The sequence below is a fragment of the Cryptomeria japonica genome, chromosome 3 (genome assembly GCF_030272615.1).
Source record: "Cryptomeria japonica chromosome 3, Sugi_1.0, whole genome shotgun sequence".
Lineage (NCBI taxonomy): Eukaryota > Viridiplantae > Streptophyta > Pinopsida > Cupressales > Cupressaceae > Cryptomeria > Cryptomeria japonica.
In genome coordinates, this window is record NC_081407.1 from 435,735,540 (window position 1) to 435,739,522 (window position 3,983).

Below are 3,983 nucleotides of genomic sequence, written 5' to 3' on the forward strand. Positions count from 1 at the left end.
TCTTGTATTAGAAATAGATATGTATAGTTGTTTGCTTTCAATAGCCAAATGTATATTAACTACTGAACATGTATTGGTATAAGATGTAATTGTTTTTAATGACTAAAATACATTAAAAAATTAGAGGGTGAAACATGACCGGCTAGTGATGGTCTTCCCCTAGATATTAACAATTAAATTCTATATCAAAACTATTAATTATTTTAACAAAAATATTGGATTTATGATTATAAAGCAGAACTAAAGACAAGTGAGCATATGCAGACATAAAAAAGAAATCTAATAAAACAAATTTTTTTATTTAATAATTAAATTAAAAATTTGATTATAATTATATTATAATTTTTAATTTAATTATTAAATAAAACTTATTGTCTTTATCATACTCCCTTTTGACACCTTCATAGACAATTCCATTTTAAGAAGCGCGGGTCACACCACCCCGGAAACCTTGGAAGGAATGTGAGTCACATTTCTAAGAAGTGCAAGTAACATCATCCTCCAACCTCTCTAATACAAACGTTACAGTAATGGACATGAGCTCCAATCCAAACTTTGACCCTCACATAAATGGTTTTACATGAGATAAATTTTTCCTATGTAAAATTATGATGCTCTCCATAGCAAGAAGCATATCTTGTAATCTACAAATACATTGCTTGCTTCGGAGCTACCTTATCAGATAACCATGGGCGGTGTGGAGCTTGAGAAATGTGTTACAGGGTGGGCAGCAAGAGACTCTTCTGCCCATTTGTCTCCTTACAAATTCACACTCAGGTGCGAAATTCTACTTCTTATTGTTCCCATTAGTGTTACATTCCAATGTTCTTTCATAATTGAATGCTCTACATATATATGGCAGGAACCCAGGACCCCAAGATGTGATGCTCAGAGTCATTTATTGTGGGATTTGTCACAGTGATTTGCATCAGATCAGAAATGACTTGGGACTATCTCGTTATCCCATGGTCCCTGGGTAAATGTCTTAACTTACATGCTATGACTACGATATCCAATTTTATGTTCAGTTCTGTGTTTTTTTAAGTTTTTGTAACAATTTCTTTCATGGCTGTTGTGGAATAGACATGAAGTGGTAGGGGTTGTGACTGAAGTTGGCAAGGAAGTGGAGAAGTTCAAGATAGGAGAGCATGTGGGTGTGGGGTGTATGGTTGGATCATGCAAGAGCTGCCAAGCCTGTGGTGAAAAAATGGAACAGTATTGCAATAAGAAGATTTGGATCTACAATGATGTGTTCCCTGATGGCAAGCCTACACAGGGAGGATTTTCAAGTACCATGGTAGTTGATCAGATGTAAGTCTTTCTCTTTGGGGATTTTGTTTTGTGTTCCTTAACACTCTCTTCTGCTTCAGTTCAATTAATTGGATTATCTTTACTCACTTTGGGTTGCCCCTATCACTAATTGATTCACCAATGGGTATCTTGGAAAGATAAAGATAAGACGACTCTAATAACCTTTGGACCAAATCGTTTTCAATATTTATTTTGCAGAGATAAAAATAGCATATAGCATATTCTTTTGAAGTTTCTAATTACAGTAAAGGGGCGGATCTTTGACTTCAATAGCCAAACTTATTTTTTAGTCTAAAATTACTTAATTGTGGGCAGATATCAAGGAGATTTGTTTATCTTCTATTTTATTAAAGTCAGTGCTTACACACCTTACAGTTTCTTTCTACTTCAGACTTCAGAGTCATTCCCCACCATTAGATATTAACTCTGCAACCCACTGTGTGTATCTTGGAAATGAAATTAGATGTTATTTCCTTATATTGCATAATCTATTTTGCTGTGTTCAGTCATTTACATCATCTCAATTTTCTGCAACCCACTGTGCGTATGTTGGAATTGAAATTAGATACTTTCTGACTCACTTTTCTTAAGCAGCAGGTGTCTGCTAGTACATTTTGATTCTGCAATATCTTGTTATTTTGATTTAGCCTGGATTATTGTAGTCGAGTTGGACCAATCTTCCCGCCACCATAGTTCAGTTTGTGTAAAACAATAAATTTTTGAGATGGTGCAGGTTTGTTGTTCATATCCCTGAAAGTCTACCCCTTGAACAAGCTGCACCACTGTTATGTGCTGGAGTTACAGTCTACAGTCCAATGAAGCACTTTGCAACGACAGAGCCTGGCCAGAGATGCGGAATATTGGGGTTAGGGGTTTAAGGCCACATTGGTGTGAAGATTGCCAAGGCCCTTGGGCATCATGTGACTGTTATAAGTTCCTCTGATAACAAGAGAGAAGAGGCACTTCAAGTCCTTGGTGCAGATGAATACATTGTTAGCAAAGACACCACCCAGATGCAGGTATACTTTTTATGGCTTGTCTTAATAATAATGTGACCCTGTGGGTAATAATTGTCAAATAATGCTGGGTCATAAAGCATACACACTTGACAGCCTTGTCAATCCCTAAGTAGATTTTGGAGTGCAAATCCCTGTGTTGATCTGTAAGCATCCTCCTCCTCTACTAACATCACCCAGCGAAGCTAAGGCACTTTGGCTTCCCTGGTTTGATGTACTAGCATTTTGTAGTACAATATACATACATAGCCTAGCAAAGCTAAAGCACTTTGAGGTTCTTTTGTAAATGCAAATTGTGTAAAATTTGAAGCTTCAATAAGGTACACTGGCTTATTTCTTGATTTTCTGTCACATTGCTATATATCTAATGTCTACCTGTACTGCAGGGAGCAGCAGAGAGCCTGGATTACATACTAGACACCATTCCAGCATGCCACCCAATGGAACCATATCTTTCCCTGTTGAAGATCAATGGAAAATTGATTATCCTTGGGGTTACTATGGAGCCATTCACCTTTTCCTCTAACCGTTTAATCCTTGGTAAATTTCTCAGCTTTATAGAACAAAACATTATTTTACTTAGAAACTCCACCCTGTTCTAAAAATATCCCCAGACCCCATCCAATTAACGGTATCCTATGTTTTCAAGTGACCATGCAAATGAAAGTAGTTGAATCTCTTTTGGGTGTTTGTGGTTTCAAGTGGGTTCTGAATATGGATATTCTTAACAAATTGTATAAAAATTACAGGAAGGAAGAGCATAAGTGGGAGTTGCATTGGCAGCATAGAGGAAACACAGGAAACTCTAAATTTCTGTGCAGAGAAGAAAGTTTCATGCCAGATTGAGATTGTGGGTATGGACTACTTGAACGAAGCAATGGAAAGACTAGATAAGAATGATGTTCGTTACAGATTTGTGGTTGATGTGGGTGCTACCAATCTAGATAAGGAATAAAGTTTATCATCCTCCGTCTAAGATAAATATGTGCAGGATTCAGTATTCATAAGGTTTTAAAACTGGTTTAGAATTGTGTGCCATTAATAATATATATATTTTGACCTGATCCACCCAATCCGAGAGCAAGCATGATCAAAATTCTCCAATCTTAAGGGGACTTGACACTTTCTTTTCTAATAAGATTTTAAGGTATTTTAGTGCATGGAGATTAATCACAGCATTCAAAAGTATTATAAAATTTTAAAATTCGCCAGAATTTACAAATGAAGTCCATGGGATGTTTTCTTCTAGAGACAACACCATGCAACATATATTCTTCAATGATAATTTTCTGTGCGTATTGCCTTGAAAATGTGTTTACATATTTTGTTTGCAATTTGGCTACAATTTATCATGATACAAACATTAATCTACCAAGGTGTGATCTTCAAAGGAATTTCATGAATTGAATTCCCTCATAAAAGAGTCATAAGACATGCATTGAATCAAATATTCAAACAGACAAGATAATCGCATGCATGGTGGTGTTGCTTAATTCATCTAGTATCAGAATTACTTGCATACAGTGCCTACTCAAATTATGCCAAAAGACACAAACTCAGTCACATACACAACATTATTGTCATTACTCTACAACATCAAGTTCAACATAGGCACCAGCCTAACAAGGATCTATTTCATTTCTGTTTTGCTCAATT

The 3,983-nt window shown here is 36.0% G+C and overlaps 2 protein-coding genes across 2 annotated transcripts; both read left to right on the forward strand.

The window, feature by feature from the left end:
* The first annotated feature begins 530 nt into the window (after positions 1 to 530).
* LOC131068481 (probable cinnamyl alcohol dehydrogenase 2) lies at positions 531 to 3,533 on the forward strand. Its single transcript, XM_059218390.1, has 6 exons — positions 531 to 777; positions 863 to 976; positions 1,084 to 1,311; positions 2,045 to 2,330; positions 2,714 to 2,867; positions 3,077 to 3,533. The coding sequence occupies exons 1-4, from the start codon at positions 689 to 691 to the stop codon at positions 2,187 to 2,189; spliced, it is 576 nt and encodes a 191-aa protein (XP_059074373.1). The 5' UTR covers positions 531 to 688; the 3' UTR covers positions 2,190 to 2,330; positions 2,714 to 2,867; positions 3,077 to 3,533.
* On the forward strand, positions 2,325 to 3,282 carry LOC131855820 (probable cinnamyl alcohol dehydrogenase 7/8). The gene is made up of 3 exons (XM_059217511.1): positions 2,325 to 2,330; positions 2,714 to 2,867; positions 3,077 to 3,282. Exons 1-3 carry the CDS (start codon positions 2,325 to 2,327, stop codon positions 3,280 to 3,282), a joined length of 366 nt encoding a protein of 121 aa, XP_059073494.1.
* Positions 3,534 to 3,983: the final 450 nt, after the last annotated feature.